General features: G+C 41.1%; 1 protein-coding gene across 1 annotated transcript in view; it reads left to right on the top strand.

Moving 5' to 3' along the window:
* Positions 1–1,210: 1,210 nt before the first annotated feature.
* Positions 1,211–20,805, top strand: part of LOC139411631 (cGMP-dependent protein kinase 1-like) — a 157,933-nt gene continuing 138,338 nt past the window's right edge. The window contains exon 1 of the mRNA XM_071158236.1: positions 1,211–1,982. Coding sequence (XP_071014337.1) covers positions 1,723–1,982 — 260 coding nt within the window. The 5' untranslated portion in view covers positions 1,211–1,722. The remainder of the gene's footprint in view (positions 1,983–20,805) is intronic.

The raw sequence follows: 20,805 nt of genomic DNA, 5'->3' as shown, positions 1-20,805 counted from the left end.
AAAAAGCAGCTCAAACAAAACATGTAAGAATTAACTTTAGCCATTAGATTCTAATGTGCCAATATACTGTGTGATATTTAAGCAATAAGGCAAGAGGGGGTGTGGTATATGGCAAATATACCACTGCTAAGGGTTGTTCTTCTGCATGAGTGCCTAGATACAGCCCTCGAGGTGCCTTATTGTTATTATAAACTGGTTACCAACGTCATTAGAGCAGTAAAAATAAATGTTTGGTCATACTCTGCTCGAACCACCCAGTTTATATAGGGAAATAATGCACGCCCTATAATGCCCTTCAAGCCAATAAGAAACAAGTTTTCAACAATACCATAGTATAAAATGCTGCTAACGGAATTGACTTACCGCTGCCCCATGGGGATTTGCTGAAAACAGAGCAGAAAAACATATGATAATCACACGCTGCTATGTATTGCTGCCCAGTAGATGTCACTAATCTGCATTGTGAACAGATAATGAAGCTCTGAGTAATTAACCGTTTTTCGGAACAATTTGGTGAAAGCCCAAAGCCTTCAGAAAGTCTTGATTTCCAATACTAATTTCAGGTATTGTGAGGGCTGTCCTTGGGGCCACCTGCCTTGGGGCCAATGAGGAGCTGATGCGCAAAGGCATATCGGCCCAATGTGGGCAGCCTACATGGGTCCAGTGTTTTAACCTGCATTGGGCCCACATCGTGGCAATATGGGCATGTTTGCTGGGAAAATATAGGCTTATTTTAGGCAAAGTGGGGGCTGCCTGATATGGGCTGCCCACACTGGGCTACACTGGGCCAATGCCTTGGGGGCCAATGTGAGGCTGATGAGCAAAGGCACATTGGATTTGCCAAATGTTGGAAGCCTAGTGAGGCCAATATTGTAGCCTACATTGGGCCCACATCATGTTTGCTGGGGTACTACTCTGCTACAGACCACCAAGGATTGTGACAGTGATGTGCTGCTTACAGTTTACATATTACAGTTTATTCTATAAAACATTGTGTTCGGTTGGAGGGACTCTAAATGTTTGATTGAATAATGAAATGGTCCTTGTATGGAACAACAAATTCCATGTCTAAAGTAATTGCATGGGTTGTTATTGCCTAAAGGAGTTGCATATAGGCTAGTCTAATGACAAAACGGCAGGGTGGGTGTTTTTGGGGATGCCCAAACTAGCACTCTAATCTAGCAACCTTGTAAATCAGATCCCTAGCCAGATCGAGTTTCACTGGGCTGGGTCAGCCTCTTGGATCAAAGGGCGTTCCAGAAGCTTTGTGTTGGTGATTGTAACGGTGAGAATTTGACAACGCAAAAAAATCTCTAGGCTGTGTTGGGGCAGTCAGTGATGCAGAGTCGCCGTTACAGTCTGGAGCGCACACCGAGTTTCTCTGCAGCATGACGGCCTGCGTCCCCAAAGAGGAAAGTCTGCTCTAATTGGTTTGTCAATGAAGGATCATCAATAGTTCCCAACTTCCCTGGAGGGTCAGGGTCTCTGTATGTGGACCAGTGCTTCTTGGATTTATCAACTGCCGGCTCGACTGTTTTAAACACCGATTTAAATCCCCTCCTCTCAGCACCTTCCGAAAAAAACACGTGGATTACAAAGGGATCCTTCTCAATACGCACGGCGGAGCCTCGTTTATCCCATTGTAAACAACGGAATTCTGACCGTAAATATCGGAATTGTGGTTTTCGAGGGGAAACAAGTGAAGTCTCCGCAGATTTCATCATGAGCGACCTGGAAGAGGACTTTGCCAAGATTTTAATGTTGAAGGAGGACAGGATACAGGACTTGGAGAGGCGTCTGGCGGACAGGGAGGACGAGATCCAAGAATTGAAGAGGAAACTGCACAAATGTCAGTCCGTATTGCCCAGCGCTCAACTTATAGGACCGAGGACCAGGACTCGGGCGCAAGGCATCTCGGCGGAGCCTCAAAACTACCAAGACCTGTCGAGACAAGCCTTTCGGAAATATGTCAAGTCCGACTGGTAAGAGAGTATAAAGTGGTTGTTGTTGGTGTCGATTCATTTAGGGTTTATATACCGCAAAACTAGTATGTTTATCCATCGTGTGCAATTGATGCTTTTTAGAAAAAACTGGAATAATGTAGCCTAATGGTACGGGTTGCATTTAGACTAGCCTACTTGAAACAGATAGGTAGACATGAGTGTGATGTCAGCCCATTGGATGTCAATCATTCACAATCACAACAGGGCTGAGCCCTCCTACTGTGGAGATGGAGACGCGCTTCCGTGAATGGGGTAGCGCGAGCGCGTTCATTCTTGGGGCGGATGGCGTAGCGCCAAGGTAGGCTTCCGAGAGAAGTTTATGATTGATCCGATCCATCTTTGCATTCCCACCGGAGGTAGAGTGGAGGAACCACGATGCATTATTGGTTTTAGTAGCTGGATGCTGAGCGCCCGAAGTGCACGTCTGAGGATATTTAAAGGGATAGTTCACCCAAATGACAAATGGCATCAGTTACCTTACCCTGTAAGCAGTGTATTGACAAGGTATGACAGAAATATATTGTTTGGTTTATTTTCCCTGGCACTGTTTCAGAATACAATTGTGGCACAAATCCAATTTAGCATTGGCACAAATCCCATTCAAGCCATGGGACCGATATTATAATTTTTAGTTAATCATGTTGAAATCATCTATAAGTGTATGGAAAGCCGTATTAACATATATTCATTATATTTTTTTATATCAATAACTGTATTTTTTTATATCAATAATGGAATTTCAATATAAATAATTAGAATTTTTCAAATCAATAATTGCATTTTTAATTTCAATAGATCCCCATAGGATTCAATTGAGAAATCGTTTTTATATTAGTAATTTAAATGTTATGTCAATAATTAGAAGTGTTGATATCAAAAGGTTTATAATCGATATCAATAATTAGAATTATTGATACAAGAATTATCATTTTTCAGCTAAACATTTACACAAATTCTAATGTCAGACAAACCAGAATGACTTTCCAAGAGGTGTTGGGTGTTCCTGAATGGTCTAGTAGTCTCAGTCCTGACCTTAATCTGATTGAAAATCAGTGACAATCATTGAATATTGCAGTGATTCCCAACCAAATTTACTGAGTTTGAGCAATTTTGACAAAAAACGATGCATATATGTTGCCCTACGAGTTGTGCAAAGCTGGTATAATGTTATTCAAAATTATTCACAGCTGTTATGGCTACCAAAGGTGCTTCCACCAATTATTAACTCTGGGGTGTGGAAACATATGCAATCAAGACATCTTAGTTTATTATTTTCAATACATTTGGAAAATGTTCTATCATTTTTCTTTCACTTTGAAAATGTGGAGTAGGTTGTGTATATCAGCAGGAAAATTATAAAATTCAATAAATGTTTTGATTTCATTTTAAGGTAGAAAAATGGGAAGACTGCAAGGGGTGTGTAGACAGTGACTTTGTAGGAGCATGCAAATGTAATCCCGCCCCCATGAACCAGTCCCTGGTTTGAACCAGACTGTATCACATCGGGCCATGATTTGGAGTCCCATAGGACGGCGTACAATTGGCCGAGCTTCGTCCGGGTTTGGCCGGGGTAGGTCGTCATTGTAAATAACAATTTCTTCTTAACTGACTTGCCTAGTTAAATAAAGGTTAAATAAATCAAATAAAAAGGTCATTATAATAAAATGTTTTATATAAATACATTATTGATATCAATAATTAAATTATAGATATAAAACATTTGAACAATTCATATTGACAATTGAAAATGTTATATAAACTATTCACATTTTTGATATTGATAAATACTTTTTGATATAAAATATCATTATTAATATAAAAATGCAATTATTTATATATATTTTTTTAATTAATATATGTTAAAACTGCTTTCTATAATAAGGGACTTTGTTGAGCTTCACAATACATCTGAGATACTTTCGGCTGGCTTAGACATAACAATTATAATATTGGTCCCATGACCTGAATGGGATTTGTGCCAAAAATTCTTAAACATTTGCATTTGGAAACAGTACCAGGGAAATAAAACCAGTGCATGGATTGCTGTCATACCTTGTCCATAGTCTGCCTACAGGGTAAGGAAACCAATTTCATTTTGAAATTTGGGTGAACTATCCCTTAAATACTCCAATAGATAACTCTTTGTTTGACAATATGCTCCCCTCATCACCTTGCTTTGCGCCTTTGTAGCTTCAGTGTTTGATGTTCTAAAATATTAGGGTTCATTCTTTGAAGTACCGACTCCCTTGGTCTGGTAACTGACTGTGAAATTGTACATCCTGATAGGAAACACAGAGGAAATGAATGGATACAGATCTGTTATTTTAGAATGGGATGAAGGCCTCTTCTGTAGGCCTAATCAGATTGAGTCAATGATATCCGGCCTAAGAAGTTACTAAGCATACACTTCAGATAAATTATTGATCAAAATATTTGAGTATATTCCTGACAATTTAACAAGGGCAAGTCAACATACCACAGTCATGCACAAATAGCACCTACATTAGTTTTCTGTTATTTTATAGGCTTCCTGAACAACACAAGCTCATTCATAAAGTCTGCTTCACTGTGGATTTCACTGTCATTTCCTTTTTACTCTCTGAAGGTTGTTCCTGTGATATTGACACACACGCACGCATGCACACAAACACACACACACATCACATATCCTCAGTACAGTAATCAAAGTTAATCAGGACAAATGGCTTGTAATAGGGTCGTTCCACTTCAAAAAGCACAAGAAAGAGGATTTTGAAACCCACCATTTCAGATTGTCCTGAAATTGCTTCTGTAGTTAATAACAGATCAAATTGAATCCATGAAACATTTTGTTGAAATTGAATTAGATCTCTGAGAAATTAAGTTTATTGATTGCACCCAAACTAGCCATTTTAATTTATAGGATCCAGCTAATATTTAACAAATAGAGGTCAAAAATATCCAATTTGGACCAGACTTCTTACTACCAATGAGTAAGACATGAGGATTTTGTTGTTGTTGTTGTTGTTGTCAAAAAGCCACCCATGCACCCCCCACCTAGGGTTGTGGCTGTCATGAAATTTTGTCAGCCGGTGATTGTCAAGCAAATAACTGCCAGTCTCACGGTAATTGACCGTTAATGAACATAAACACATTTAGCATCGCCTGGCTTCCACACATGGCCTTTGGAACATTTAAATAAATAAGTCTAATACATCCATGTAATGTAGCCTACACGTCACAATAAATCCATGATTTATTTTAGACAGGTCTAAAGAAACATGATATGAATAAAATGTAGTCTATTGTTGTCCTTATGTTAGGCCCTGATCCGGCTATGCCAGACGGCTGTGGGCTACACTAGATAATTTAACAGACAAGATTTGCTTAGAATTCCGTGACATTGTTTTATATTATTTTATAGTGTGAAGAATACAGTTAAACACAGCTGAATAAAATAGAAAGGATATTTTCTCCAAATGATTTGAGGGAGTGAACACATGCAACATTTCTGTGTTGAGTGGTTAACAAAGAAACAGGTCCTCCAATATGCTTAATTTAGAGTTATTTATGTAACTTTAGTTGTGATACAAGGCTTTGGGCTATAGGTTTAGATTTTTAATGATTTGAAAAAAGTTGCATGAAAGCATTTTTCAACGCCAGTACCGATACCGATTATTGGAGGACCAAAAAAAGCTGATACCGAGTAATCGGCCAATTTTCACATATATATCTATTTGTAATAATGACAATTACAACAATACTGAATGAACACTTTTATTTTAACTTTAACATAATACATCAATCAAATCCATTTAGTCTCAAATAAATAATGAAACATGTTCAATTTGGTTTAAATAATGCAAAAACACTGTGTTGGAGAAGAAAGTAAAAGTGCAATATGTGCCAAAAAGTGTTTTGCTCAGAACATGAGAACATATGAAAGCTGGTGGTTCCTTTTAACACGAGTCTTCAATATTCCCAGTTAAGAAGTTTTAGGTTGTAGTTATTATAGGAAATATAGGACTATTTCTCTCTATCCCATTTGTATTTGAAATACCTTTGACTATTGGATGTTCTTATAGGCACTATAGTATTGCCAGCCTAGGCTTGAAGTCATAAACAGCTCTGTGTTTCAAGCATTGCAAAGAGCTGCTGGCAAACGCAGGAAAGTTCTGTTTGAATGAATGCTTATCAGCCTGCTTCTGCCTACCACCTCTCAGTCAGATTGTTCTATCAAATATCAAATCATACACTTAATTATAATATAAAAACACACAGAAATACAAGCCTTAAGTCATTAATATGGTCAAATCCAGAAACTATCATTTCGAAAACAATACGGAACGGTTCCGTATTTTATCGAAAGGGTGGCAACCCTATGTCTAAATATTGATGTTACATTGCACAACCTTCAATGTTATGTCATAATCACGTAAACTTCTGGCAAATTAATTACGGTTTTTGTTAGGAAGAAATGGTCTTCATACAGTTCGCAACGAGCCAGGCGGCCCAAACTGCTGCATATACCCTGACGCGAATGCGCTTTTGTTAAATCATCACACGTTTGGCGAAGTAGACTGTGATTCAATGATAAATTAAGAGGCAACGCATTGATTAAATGCAATGCGGGACAAGCTAGTTAATAAACTAGTAATATCATCAACCATTTGTAGTTAAATTGTGATTATGTTAAGATTGATTGTTTTTTACAAGATAAGTTTAATACTAGCTAGCAATTTACCTTGGCTCCTTGCTGCACTCGCATAACAGGTGGTCAGCCTGCCCCGCAGTCTCCTCGTAGATTGCAATGTAATCGGCCATAATCGGCATCCAAAAATGCAGATTACCGATTGTTATGAAAACTTGAAATCGACCCTAATTAATTGGCCATGCCGATTAATCGGTCAACCTCTAGGCTGTACACACTTCATCAGTCTCTCATTCACAATTTGATAATGCCTCAAATTTCCCGGCGGGATCCCCTTTGTGTGGCCATAATGCCCCTTAATAAAAAACATGCCTTTTGCGGCCAGTGGCCATTGTGCCCTTGGGCTGAATATAATAATTATAAATCCCTTCTCCTGGCTGCATGCTTCAAAGCCCCTCTCACTCACATGGCTCTCTCAGATAGGTCAATTATTATTAGCCAATAACCGTCGCGTGATCGGGTCTGTGTCAAAGGCTACAAGTGAAGACAGACACATCGGGGACACAACTGCGTGCGTCCTTATCCAATTCCAAGGCGCATGTTGAAGATATTGGAAGAACTGTATACATTTACTTTTTGTCAGTCAACATGAGGAGTAGACCTAATGAACAGCAAAAGCACTAGCCTATTTCAATCTACTCTCCCCCATAGTAGAAAAGTTGACCTATTCTATTCTGTGCGAGAAATAAATATTACAAACATAGTCTTGGACAGTTGTGTGATGCGATACATCCCAAATAAATACAACCACTTGCATCAAAAAAACTTTTTTAAGCAATGAGGCTGAAGCAACAGTGTTTAGCTTAAAATGTTGAACAATTATTAGGCTATTTCTTCATATTATAAGCACAGCAATGTGCACATGGCAGTAAGCTATAAGTCCGGATGTTCCATAGTGGGAAAACCCCATTCTCAAAAGTGACCACAAATGTGATGATGCATGTAATGCTTTTGTTATAAAGGTGTATTTTTATGGTGAAAATGATCTTCCCCAAACTTGAAACTCATGCGCTGTGTATGTACAGTATGCCTGTTAGGCTCTACAGCGGTTGTAAAGCGGATTAGTATGCTTCATTTTAAGAAGTTATTTGTCCACTTTAGTTGTGATTACAAACCTTATCAAAACATATAGGCCTATTGGCTAGGCTACATAAGGTGTGCAACTATGATTTTAAAAAGTTGCAAAAAAAGCCATGCGCTGTTTATTGCCTTACTGGACACAAGTTGGGCATCATTCACTAGTGATAATATATTATTCACAAGTGACAGGCTAATATTGACCCATCAGACTATTCTTGGTTTAATCTTGTCTTTACATATACTAAATAGTATGTGTGAAATGTCTTTTGATTTAGAATGGACCATTATCCTACACGTGTCTCGAAACAGGGGAAGGGGAAAAATATAAATGTAATCTACTGTATGCACTTAAATAACGAATGGAGGACGCTTTCTCGTGGTTCATTTTCATGCAAGCCAGGTAGGCTATAGTCCTGTTTTAAAGTAAAGCAATGTGTTTAATAGTAGGAAAGTTAAGAAATAAATATAGTAGGCCTATCCTGTAGAAAGCTGATGGGGTCCTCTTCTTTTAATTGAGGCCATCACTCTGTTTTCTCACGCAATTGCATAGCCTGTAAGTAGTGTGCAATATGAGCTCATGGGCTCTCATGAAGTGTTTGATTAACAGAGTGCTGAGTACCAGGCAGTTAGTTAGTTTGGTAGGCTACTAATGACGATCAGCATCATCAGAACTTGGAGAAGACTAATTACCGTGACTAAACGCTCACAGTCAATCCGTAAAATTTCAAGAAGTTTGAAAGTTTCTTCAAGTGCAGTCGCAAAAACCATGAAGCGCTATGATGAAACTGGCTCTCATGAGGACCGCCACAGGAAAGGAAGACCCAGATTGACCTCTGCTACAGAGGGTAAGTTCGTTGGAGTTACCAGCCTCAGAAATTGCAGCCCAAATAAATGCTTCACAGAGTTCAAGTAACAGACACATCTCAACATCAACTGTTCAGAGGAGACTGAGTGAATCAGGCCTTCATGGTTGAATTGCTGCATAGAAACCACTACTAAAGGACACCAATAAGAAGAATAGACTTGCTTGGGCCAAAAAATACGAGCAATGAACATTAGACCGGTGGAAATGTGTTATTTTTGGTTCCAAACCACTGTGTCTTTGTGATCGCAGAGTAGGTGAACGGATGATCTCCGCATGTGTGATTCCTACCATTACGCATGGAGGAGGAGGTGTGATGGTGTGGGGGTGATTTGCTGGTGACACTGTCTGTGATTTATTTAGAATTCAAGGCACACTTAACAAGCAAGGCTACCACAGCATTCTGCAGTGATACGCCATCCAATCTGGTTAGCGCTTAGTGGGACTATCATTTGTTTTTCAACAGGACAATGTCCGAACACCCCTTCCAGTGTGTTTGCTGTATCCGATGACCTGATGACCTGGCCTCCAAAATCACCCGACCTCAACCCAATTGAGATGGTTTGGGATGAGTTGGACCGCAGAGTTAAGGAAAAGCAGCCAACAAGTGCTCAGCATATGTGGGAATTCCTTCAAGACTGTTGGCAAAGCATTCCAGGTGAAGCTGGTTGAGAAAATGCCAAGACTGTGCAAATCTGTCAACAAGGCAAAGGGTGGCTACTTTGAATAGGGGGTGGCAGGGTAGCCTAGTGGTTAGAGCGTTGGACTTCATGTTCAAATCCCCGAGCTGACAAGGTACAAATCTGTCATTCTGCCCCTGAACAGGCAGTTAACCCACTGTTCCTGGGCCATCATTGAAAATAAGAAATTGTTCTTAACTGACTTGCCTAGTTAAATAAAGGTAAAATTAAAAATATATATTTTCATTTGAATAACACTTTTTTGGTTACTACATGATTCCACATGTGTTATTTAAGAGCGTTGATGTCTTCACTATTATTCTACAATGTAGAAAATAGTAAAAATAAAGAAAAACCCTTGAATGTGTAGGTGTGTTCAAACTTTTGACTGAAACTGTATGTAATATATTCCCTGTGAATCTGGTGAAGGTTATTTTCCCCTGTTCAAAGAAATTTGTCATTCAAGTTGCTTGCATTATTTACCATGAATTAGTGTGAAAGTACTAGATTTTGACCACTAGATGCCGCTTTTCCTGCTATACTGCCACGCTGTTTTATACATTTTGCTGGTCTCTTGCGTTTATTATTTAGATCACAACATTTCCTTTCCAACTTTGGATAGAAAACCAGTAGCTTCTGCCGACAATTCATACCAGTCTTCCATAAAAGCAATTAAGTTTTTCCTTCTCTTATGCTTCATCTGTGTCCACGGCCTCTTTGTGTGTGCTAGATCATTCACGGTGAACAAGCAAACCCTTAAGTTACCGCAGTTCTAATGTTTTCAATGTTATGGCCTATAATGCTCTTCAATGGCAACAGTCCCAAACGCACACTGTATATTGTTTTGCCCCGGTAATGGTATTGGGCTGGGTTGGGTTTAATAGTAAATGTCACTAATCACACTATAGATGGAGCTGCTTTCTAAGAATTTTATTGAAAAACATACGACTGCCATGCAATGGTTTATAATAGTTTTTATTTTTTTAGGGTTGTCGCAACATTTTACCCCCTAGCCCATTTCTCCATCAAAGTTTTGGGCTTGTAGCAAAATTCTTCATACAGTATGATAATCCCCCCAATCTCAGAGATCTTCTATGTGTTGGACTATTCAAGGAGAGTTGGGGTTGAAGACTTTCTCAGAGAAGGACAAACTGAATTGCTTTCATGGAGAACTTGCTTGAATTGTAATGATGGCCACACAATTTATTTTCATCATCAACAAAAGCTATTGGTTTTCTAAACAAAGTTGCAAAGAAAATGTTGTGATCTATCGGATGTTTGTAGCATTTTTTTCTATAGATGTTTTGGGGTTTGACTGCTCTGGGGGTTGATCACTTACATCTCGTGATCTTGACTTTTAGAGTTGCAGAATTGTGATTGGAAAGTATATACAGTGTTTTTGGCTTATAGCTGACTGGCTGTTTTGATCCAAATAATGCATCTGTTGTTTAATCTGTCGGGAAGAATTACAACAAGTACTGAATGCTGTTTCTAGAGATGGCAGAAGAGGCTCAGGGACTGTTCTTGAACACTGCCAAGATGTGGTGTTTATTTGTGCGCTTTACAGCAGCCGTGGCATCACCCTGGTGGGTGCCACATGTTCAGCAATGGAGGACCAGAACCTACAGAGGAGTGGGTCCAATAGAGGAACTGACTATTAGAGAAGCAGACGTTGTGAACTGTTTGTCAGACTGTCTTTGTTTCTCTCTGGCTGTACCATCGATGCCCCCTCTCATGAAGCTACACTGCCTTTCCAATCCAAACTGCCTCAGCTCCCAGCCTTTCATCCCAAGCCAAATAGAGACATTCAATCTCCATCTGTACCATCTCAATTGAAATGTGTTGTTTGTTTGTTTCGCATTTTATGCACTTTGAGATGATTTAATTGAATGAAAAGCGCTAAACAAGTTAAATAAATTATTATTGTTTGATCATTATTATCTAAAACATAAACACAAGAAATAAGCAGAATGTATGAAAGAGTGTGGCAGTATTGTAGGAACCGCTGCATCTAGCTAGTGGTCAAGACCTGGTACATTCACACTAATTTATGGTAAATAATGCAAGTGACTTCAATGACTAATATCTCTGAACAGGTAAATATGTTTTGTCCATTTCATTTGATTACTCATGTGTTCATTTGTTGGAAGAATGGTCCAGATCGGATTTTCGGTACAATATTTATTGAATATTATCTGTACATTAAAATGCTATACATTAAAATGGCCAATTTAGATGCACTTAATTAGCTTAATTTCTAAGAGATCAAATTACATTTCAACAAAATAATGTTTCAGTAATGCTTATCTTACCGGTTTCTAACTACCTAAATTATTTTAGAACAATCTGAGATGGTGGGTGTTATGGCTTGCTGAAATGACATGGAACGACTCAATGCCAACATGATGTGCACAGTGAAATTACAGAGCCAAATTGTGTTAACATGAGCTCATTTGTGGCGAGACAATTTTAAACTGTCTCTTGTCATGGTTAATTTACATTACTGAAACTCAAGACTAGATTTGGGTTATTATCTGCCTACAGTTATCAAATACTACCCATTATGTGGGTCTGGATTAGATTGGAAACAAAACCCACTGCACAAGCAATAAAAGGCCAAAATAAACTGACTGTCAGGTAACCAGATAAAAGGAATTGACATTTTTACTCAAAAAAAATTCTCTGAAAGAACTAAATGACAAGAGTGTTAATGAATTATACAATGCTCTGTCAGGCCATAATGATCCTTCTGAAAAAATAAGAATAATGAAGAAATGTTTAGAAATAATGTTTTGATAACAAATGTTTTCAGGCCTTTAGGTCTGCTGGTGTTCCATAGCGATCAATGGGAAAGCTCAGTGATTTTCAGAAGTTAGGAACTAGTGTCATGCCGATGAACAAAATTTAGATTTTTCCACAGTTTGCAAGGCAGCTGGCTCCTGGAAACATGTGTCACTTTAGCATGACGCCATCTGTCAGAAGACAATGTCATTATCCATAAAGAGTAATGCCATGAAAGTGAAAAATAATTCCTTTCAAGTCTTCTGGTATTTGTTCTCTTCTATTAAGAAGAATACCTTCAGGGTTGCTGATACAGTAGTGGTCCAAGGCCACAGTTAGCTGATGAAAAGGATGGCATGTCTTCATTCCTGGTTAGAGGATGGGATGTGTGTTGTTATTTAACGGATCTGGCTTTGTCTACCTGCTCGTGGCTCTGCTAGGGGTCCGAGACACTGAGACAGAGTGACCTCTATTAGTGTCAGAACCTGGCACCAGCCATCATCGGATTACAGAGCCTGGAGCAATGGATCCTGTTCCTATCGATCGCCATAGGAAAGGGCTGAGCTGGAAGTAAGGGGAGATGTGTCTCCGACACAGAGTTGGTTTGAAGGGCATAGGGAGGTTGCAAAGCTGGGAGGGATGGAGGGGAAAGGAGGGGATGAGAGGAGGAAAATCAAAGGGAGAAACACATGTTTAATGTGTAATGTAAATTTGGCCATAAAGTATGTGGATGAAACTTCTAGATGTAGCCAGAAGGAGTATTGTCAGCTGCCATTTAGGTTATTATCTACTTATCTGGTTGCTGAAAGTTGACCTATTGACCGTCATTGTGGAGTAGAGGTGTACCTAATGCTTCATTGTCAAGTTTGCTTCATGCACAAGTTTTTAGACATTTTAGTAAAAAAACTAACAAAACTGCAATATCACATTTGCATAAGTTTTCAGACCTTTACTCAGTACTTTGTTGAAGCACATCTGGCAGTGATTATCGTCCTGAGTCTTCTTGGATATGATGCTACAAGCTTGGCACACCTGTATTTGGGGAGTTTCTCCCATTCTTCTCTGCAGATGCTCTCAAGATCTGTCAGGTTGGATGGGAACATTGCTGCACAGCTATTTTCAGATCTCTCCAGAGATGTTCGATCAGGTTCAAGTCTGGGCTCTGGCTGGGCTACTCAAGGACATGCAGAGACTTGTCCCGAAGTCACTCCTGCGCTGTCTTGGCTGTGTGGTTAGGGTTGTCGTCCTGTTGTAAGGTGAACCTTCGCCCTAGTGTTCCTGAGTGCTCTGGAGCAGGTTTTCATCAAGGATCTTTCTGTACTTTGCTCCGTTCATCTTTCCCTCGACCCTGATAGTCTCACAGTCCCTGCCACTGAAAAACATCCCCACAGCATGATGCTTCCACCACCATGCTTCACCGTAGGGATGGTGCAAGGTTTCCTACAAACGTGACGCTTGGAATTCAGGCTAAAGAGTTCAATCTTGGTTTCATCAGACGAGAGAATGTTGTTTCTCTTCGGTCTGAGTCCTTTAGGTGCCTTTTGGCTTCCGTCTGGCCACTCTACCATAAAGGCCTGATTGGTGGAGTGCTGCAGAGATGGTTGTCCTTCTGGAAGGTTCTTCCATCTCCATAGAGGAACTCTGGAGCTCTGTCTGAGTGACCATTGGGTTCTTGGTCACCTCCCTGACCAAGGCCCTTCCCCCCCGATTGCTCAGTTTGGCCGGGCGGCCAACTCTAGGTAGAGTCTTGATGGTTCCAAACTTCTCCCATTTAAGAATGATGGAAGCCACTGTGTTCCTGGTGACCTTCAGTACTGCAGACATTTTTTGGTACCCTTCCCCAGATCTAGGCCTCGAAACAATCCTGTCTCTGAGCTCTACAGACAATTCCTTCAAACTCATGGCTTGGTTTTTGCTCTGACATGCATTGTCAACTGTGGGACCTTATATAGACAGGTGTGTGCCTTTCCAAATCATGACCAATCAAGTTGTAGAAACATCTCAAGGATGATCAATGGAAACAGGATGTACCTGAGCTCAATTTCGAGTCTCATAGCAAAGGGTCTGAATACTTAAGTACATAAGGTATTTCTGTTTTTTATTTTGAATATATTTATAAACATTTTCTAAAACCTATTTCCACTTTGCCGTTATGGGGTATTGTGTGTAGATTGATGAGGATTTATTTAAAAAACAATCCATTGTAGAATAAGGTTGTAACGTAACAAAATGTGGAAAAGGTCAAGGGGTCTGAATACTTTCCGAATGCACTGTATGTAGAGGGGTAAGGTGACTAGGCAACAGGATATATGATAAACAGAGTAGCAGCAGCTTGTATGTGACTGGGTGTGCGGGTGTGTAGAGTGAGTATAAATGCATGTGCATATTATATGTGAGTGAACAAATGATGGAGTGTTTGGGTGTGATGTGTGTGAGTGTGCATAATAAAATAAGAGGTCATTAAAGATGCAAGGTGTACAGATAGTCTGTGTAGCTAATTTGTTAGCTATTTATCAGTCGTATTGTTTGGTGATAGAAGCTGTTCAAGAGCCTGTTGGTGTCAGACTTGATGCACCTGTACCTCTTGCCATGCAGCAGCCGAGAAAATAGTCTATGGCTTGGGTGGTTGAAGACTTTGATGAGTCTTTCCGGGCCTTCTTTTCACACCGCCTGATATAGAGGTCCTGGATGTCAGGGAGCTCGGCCCCAGTGATGTTCTTGGCCGTCTGCACAACCCACTGTAGCACCATGCAATCGAGGGCGGTGCTATTGCCAAACGAAGCAGTGGTGCAGCCAGTCAATATGCTCTCAATGGTACAGCTATAGAACCTTTTAAGGATTTGAGGGCCCGTGCCAAACCTTTTCAACCTCCTGAGGGGGAAGAGACACTGTCACGCCTTCTTCACGGCTGTGCGTGTGTTCAGATCCTTTTAAGTCTTTAGTAATTTGGACACAGAGAAATTTTAAGCTGTCTACCTGCTCCACTGTCGATGTGGATGGGGACGTGCTCGCCCACCCTGTTTCCTGTAGCCCACGATCAGCTCCTTGGTTTTGCTAACGTTGAGGGAGACGTTATTGGTCCAGCACCACACTACCAGGTTACTGACCTCCTCCCTGTAGGCTGACTCATCGTCATCGGTGACCAGGCCTACCACCGTCGTGTCGTCAGCGAACTTGATAATGGTGTTGGAGTCGTGCGTGGCCACACAGTTGTGGGTGAAGAGGGAGTGGAGGGGACTAAGCACACACCCCTGTGTTAAGGGTCAGCGTGGCAGAGGTGATGTTGCCTACCCTCACCCTCTGGGGTCGGCCCGTTGGGATCCAGTTGTAGAGCAAGGTGTTCAGACCCAGTGTCCTAAGCTCCGTGACAATCTTGGAGGGGACAATGGTGTTGAACATTGAGCTGTAGTCAATGAACAGCATTCTCACAAGGTATTCCTCTTATCTAGGTCGGTGAGGGCAGTGTGGAGAGCAATCGAGATTGCGTCGTCTATGGATCTGTTGAGGCGGTATGCTAATTGGAGTGGGTCTAGGGTGGCTGAGATGGTGGAGTTAATGTGTGCCATAACAAGCCTTTCAAAGCACTTCATGATTACAGAAGTGACTGCTACAGGGAGGTAGTCATAGTGGCTTGAAGCCTCAGAGTTCTTAGGAACAGGAATAATTTTGGTCATCTTAAAACTTGTGGGGATTATAGACTGGGACAAGGAGAGGTTGAAAATTATTGTGAATATGCCTTCCAGCTATTTTGCGCATGCTCTGAGAATGCACCTTGGAATACCTTTCGGGCCCACGTCCTTGCGGGTGTTGACCTAATTAAAGACCCTCTCACGTCAGCCTTGAAGAGTGACATCACCCAATCCTCTGGGTCGGTGACAGCCCTCACACCTGTCTCGATGTTGTTGTTGTCAAAACGTGCATAAAATGCATTGAGTTTGTCTGGTAGAGAGGCATCGTTAGGCAGATCACGGTTGGGTCTTCCTTTATAATCCTTAATGGGCTGTAGCCCCTGCCACATGCGGTGGGTGTTGGAGCCTGTGCAATATGATTCCACCTAATTCCTATATTGTCCTTTTGCTCATTTGATGACTCTGCAAAGGAAATAGCAGGCCTTCTTGTACTTATTTCAATCTTTTGCTGTAGCATATCACTTGGCCAGGACAAAGCTCCGTGTGCGGTAGCCCTGTTCTTTAATTTAGCACCAACCTCAGTGTTAATCCAGGGCTTTTGATTGGAGAAGCAGCAAACCCTCACCATGGGTACAACGTCACTGATTCATTTCCAATGTCCCGAAAAACATATTCCAATCAACGCTAGCAAAGCAGTCCTGTAGCATAACCTCTGATTCTGGCGACCATTTCTCAACTGAGCGAATAGTGGGTCATTTCTGTTTCAGCTTCAGCTTGTAAACAGGAAGTCAAAGTATGCAGTAATGATCTGATTTACCGAATGGCGGACAAGGGAGGGCCTTGTATGCTTGCTTATTATCTACTTATCTGGTTGCTGAAAGTTGACCTATTGACCATCATTGTGGAGTAGAGGTGTGCCTAATGCTTCATTGTGAAGTTTGCTTCATGCACAATAGCAGTGGTCTAGGACTTTATCCCTGCTTGTGGCGTTGGAGACGTGTTGATGGAAGATAGGGCATCACATGTCTTAGTGACGCCAAATTAAAATTGCGGCAACCAGAAAGGCAGCCTCTGGGTATAGGTTTCCCTGCTTGTTTATAGCCTTGTGTAGTTTGTTAAGCGCCAGCTTGTTCTTTTTATTGTCCCGTATACAGAAGTCACTATAACAGCTGAAAACTCCCTCGGGAGATAGAAGGGTCGGGATTTGACCATCAGGTATTCCAAGACGGGTGAACAGTGGGTTGACACTTCCACCGCACTGGAATTAGCACACCACTTAGAGTTGATGAAGAGGCAAACCCCTCCCCTCTCGATTTCCCTGACTTCACTGTCCTATCCACCCGGTGAATGGAGAATCCATCGAGTTGGATAGCCATGGGGTTATTTTGTCCGAGAGCCAGGTTTTTGAAAAGCAAAGAATATTGCAGTTCCGAGAGTCCCGTTTGTAGCCAATCCGCGATCGGAGGTCATCCATCTTATTATCTAGTGACTGTACATTATCCAGTAGAATGGAGGGAAGAGGTGGCCGGTTTTTCCTTTGCCTTAATCTCACCAGGATCCCCTTCTCTTGCCTCTGTAACACCGGTTATTCCTCTTGGGCAGCCCGGAAATTGGGTTGGAATTACAGAGAGTCCAGGGTAGATGAATCGAAGTAGAAGCAGGAATTGGGGTAAGTAACTGCCGATCTGATGTTCAAGAGTTCTTGTCGGTTGTAAGAAACAATAACGGATACATTTCGTGAAAATAGAGTAGAAATAAATGACAAAATACCAAAGTTGGGTCGGAGTTTGCAAAACAGCGACCCTCCAGAAGATGTAAATAATTCCTAGGGCCAGGAGTTGATGTGATCAGTGCCCTACTCCCTTACAAATATAAAAGCATTGGTTTAAGCATGGGTTAGACTGAGTGTTCATCCACTATACTTCTTATTTCAGTCTTTTTTTCTCCGTAAAGGGAAGTATTGGGATGCAGGGCATGTTTTCCTGGTCATATTACTTGGCCAGGAAAAATTCCTGTACCTAGAATGCCTCATACAGTTGTAGGATCTTAATTTGAGCCAGTTTGCTACAGCAGGAAAATAATCCTGCAGCCACAATAATTATTTTGTGGATTATAATTATTGGACATTTTTGTAGGGGTTAATACATTTTTCGTAAGGGAAAATCAAGTCTGGAATTTCAAAGTGGAAATGACAAACTTCAGAAGCCTTTTCAAACTTCAAATACACTACAAGTTTTACATTTCCTGGAAAGTTTCAGAAAAGTTATCCTGCAACAGGGTGATCAAATTAAGATCCTGAATGTGTAGGTCTGTAGGTTTGTGTAATATGGTCTTCAGTAAAGTATTTTGTTTACACTAATACTTTATTTCCTCACAAATGACATCTGAAGCTAAAAGGGAAACGAGGATAAATTTGGCACTTAAACTGTTCCTTTGCATAAGTGATAAGCATTCTTGTTTTACCATATCATATATTATGTCCGAGTTGTTTAAACTTTGTTGTCCCTGAAGCACCCACTAAAAGGTTCAGGCTCTTGATCTTCAAGCCAACTCTCATCGCCACACTATTACAGCCAATATGATATATCACTGTCATCGTATCATAGCCAGTCTTACAGTGTGATAATAGAGCTGTAATAGCATTGTCATAGCACATAATAACATGGTAAAAACAGCTGTTGAATGGTTGGGCAGCACAAACTCTTCTATCTAGACCTTTCGAAAACATGGAGAAGGATCCTTCAGACACAGTTTGTGGTGTGTGATCACAGTTTGTGGTCCTCAATAGCTTAGTTTGAAGAGCATGGCGCTTGCAAAGCCAGTATAGTGGGTTTGATTCCCAGGACCACCCGTATGTAAAATGTATGCACGCATGACTGTAAGCCGCCAAAAGCATATATTATTATATATTATTATTATTATTATTAATAAAATATTATAAATAATATTATTAAGATATATATTACAGTTCAGCATGGTTAGGATCCCATAATGGGATTTCTCTAGATCATTGGTTTCTGAGTTTCATTGAACAAAAGTGTGTGTGCACCAGACATTCTATTAGCTGTCAGATATTCTCCCTAACTGCTCAGTCACTGGTATCACATGCAACCACAAGAGGGCAGCTTTGATCTTTTTTTCAGGTCATCATACTGTCTGGTGACTGGCCATGGTGGAATGATCAGAGCTACAGCGCTTTCTAACCACAAATAAGATTCTAACCATTAACCCCAACCTTGACCTTAAGCCTGACCCTACCACTAATTTAAGAATAAAAAGCTAATGTAGGCTACTTGTTTGTCATTATTGACGAAATTACAATGGCGGTTCTGACATGACCATCTAGTGACTACCGTCCTTTGATTTTACAATATAACATTTTGATTTAACCTAAACCCTCATCTGCATTTGCCTTCATCAGTGATGCAATGTCTTCTGGATGAGACCAGTGAGCATAAGGTCTAATGAAGTTCAGTGTGTTTTAGATGCATTAATGACATAACACAAGCGGACACCACAGCTCAGAGCGAAGACTGCAGATTAGATAAGGAAGGTGCTGGTCATTACCTCACCAGAGGGATACAGTTACCTCCCACTCAGGTCACCATCATCATCCTCATTATCACCCCCCATCCCTCTGCCTTGATATGGTGTAAATGAATCAAGACTTCTATAGCTTTTTGACCCCTCGTGCATCAGACATCTGAAAGGACTTAAAACGGTACACTACATGACCAAAAGTATGTGGACACCTGCTGATCGAACAACTCATTCCAGAACCACAGGCATTAATATGGAGATGGTCCCCCCTTTGCTGCTAAACAGCCTCCACTCTTCTGGAAAGGCTTTCCACCAGATGTTGGAATATTGCTACTGGGATTTGCTTCCATTCAGCCACAAGAGCATTACTGAGGTTGGGCACTGATGCTGGGCGATTAAGCCTGGCTCGCAGTCGGCCTTCCAATTCATCCCAAAGGTGTTCGATGGGGTTGAGGTCAGGGCTCTGTGGAGGCCAATCAAGTTCTTCCACACCATTCTCGACCAACCATTTCTGTATGCACCTCGCTTTGTGCACGGGGGCATTGTCATGCTGAAACAAGAAAGGGCCTTCCCCAAATTGTTGCAACAAAGTTGGAAGCACAGAATGGTCTAGAACATATGCTGTAGCGTTAAGATTTACCTTCACTGGAACTAAGGGGCCTAGCCCGATCCATGAAAAACAGCCCCAGACCATTATTCCTCCTCCACCAAACTTTACTGTTGGCACTATGCATTTGGGCAGGTAGCGTTCTCCTGGCATCCGCCAATCCCAGATTCGTCTGTCGGACTGCCAGATGGTGAAGCTTGATTCATCACTCCAGAGAACTGCTCCAGAGTCCACTGCTCCAGAGTCCAATGGCAGTGAGCTTTACACCACTCCAGCCGATGCTTGGCATGGCATGCTTGTGTGTGGTTGCTTGGCCATGGAAACCCATTTCATGAAGCTCCTGACTAACAGTTATTGTGCTGATGTTGCTTCCAGAGGCAGATTAGAACTCGGTAGTGAGTGTTGTAACCGAGGACACACAAAGTTGTAACCGAGGACACACTTAAGCATTCGGCGGTCCCATTCTGTGAGCTTGTGTGGCTGACCACTTCACGGCTGAGCCGTTGTTGCTCCTAGACATTTCCACAAAAACAGCATTTACAGTTGACTTTAGCAGCTCTAGCAGGGCAGCAATTTTACAAACTGACTTGTTGGAAAGGTGGCATCCAATGACGGTGCCACGTTGAACGTCAGTGAGCTTTTCAGTAAGGCCATTGTACTGCAATGGTTTGTCTTTGGAGATTGCATGGCTCTGTGCTTTATTTTATATACCTGTCAGCAATGGGTGTGGTTGAAATAGCCAAATCCAGTCATTTGAAGGGGTGTCCACATACTTATTTATATATAGCATATTAGCAATATTGTAATAACGCTACATCTTTTGGAGTGGCTGCCGATCCGAGTTCTCTGGAACCCTCTTTCCGACAGCTAAAGGTTCGAAGCTTCTGCGCATGTGCATAATTCTCTACTTTAAGCAGTCTCTCTTCTACTCAT

Source organism: Oncorhynchus clarkii, chromosome 1, assembly GCF_045791955.1.
Source record: "Oncorhynchus clarkii lewisi isolate Uvic-CL-2024 chromosome 1, UVic_Ocla_1.0, whole genome shotgun sequence".
Classification (NCBI taxonomy): domain Eukaryota; kingdom Metazoa; phylum Chordata; class Actinopteri; order Salmoniformes; family Salmonidae; genus Oncorhynchus; species Oncorhynchus clarkii.
This window is presented reverse-complemented; position numbering and strand designations above follow the sequence as displayed.